Source organism: Apis dorsata, unplaced genomic scaffold, assembly GCF_000469605.1.
Source record: "Apis dorsata unplaced genomic scaffold, Apis dorsata 1.3 scaffold_98, whole genome shotgun sequence".
Classification (NCBI taxonomy): Eukaryota; Metazoa; Arthropoda; class Insecta; order Hymenoptera; family Apidae; genus Apis; species Apis dorsata.
The window spans coordinates 126,294-127,195 of NW_006263396.1; the positions used below are offsets into that span (position 1 = coordinate 126,294).

A 902-nucleotide genomic window follows, 5' to 3' on the forward strand; every position below is an offset into this window, starting at 1 on the left:
ATTTTATTTATTATTATTATTATTATTTATTATTATTATTTCATTTTTATTAATATTATTATTTTATTATTATTATTTTATTATTATTCTTATGGGACTGCGTGCTTTCGCATACATATATATAACGTTATATATGTATGTAGCAATTTCGCGGCACGTAAGTGTGTATGTATGTGCGCGCGCGTGGTATGTATGTATGTATTTATAATGTGTATACATATATATATATATATATGCACACGCAATTATTCATAAATGAATTGAATACAACTAACTTTATGTAGAATGAAAAAAAATGAATTGTTCTGCGCATTAAAAATTTTTTAATATAAAAAAAATATTAAGATGAAAGTCCACAAAAAAATCATACAATTGAGATATTTAAATTAACATTGTTGTACACAGTGATACAATTATAACATAAGCATATGAATAAAATCTATTAGAAAATATATGCTCAAAGTCTTTTAATTTTGTTTTTAATGTATGTAAGATTTGTTTGATATTTCTTTTACTCAGTGAACAAGACATTCATGGCTGGTATCCTCTGCACACTGCATTTCACTATGTCTTCATCAAATGATTCTTGTAATGAGAAAATATTTGATTGCACATATTCACCATTAGATGCACGTTACATTAAATTGCAGGAAACTCTTCCAATCGTCCTCCAAGAAAGAAAGCAAAAAAGAGTACACCGAGTACAGGACCTCCTCCAACAACAACTACTGCTACATCGGTAAGATAATATTTTTATAGAAATTGATTGATAACAATTTTTATAATAATTTTTATCTTGCTCTATATTTCTCATTATAACTCATTAAATATTAAAATATATTAATTAAAATATATTTTATAATCTCATATATATATATATATATATATATATATATATACAC

General features: G+C 23.9%; 1 protein-coding gene across 4 annotated transcripts in view; it reads left to right on the forward strand.

The window, feature by feature from the left end:
• Window positions 1-902, forward strand: part of LOC102678620 (bromodomain-containing protein 2-like) — a 21,286-nt gene that overhangs the window by 15,858 nt on the left and 4,526 nt on the right. For all 4 annotated transcript variants that reach the window (XM_031508709.1, XM_006612027.1, XM_006612028.1 and 1 more), the window contains one exon: window positions 651-739. In XM_031508709.1, the coding sequence (XP_031364569.1) occupies window positions 651-739 (89 nt within the window). The remainder of the gene's footprint in view (window positions 1-650; window positions 740-902) is intronic.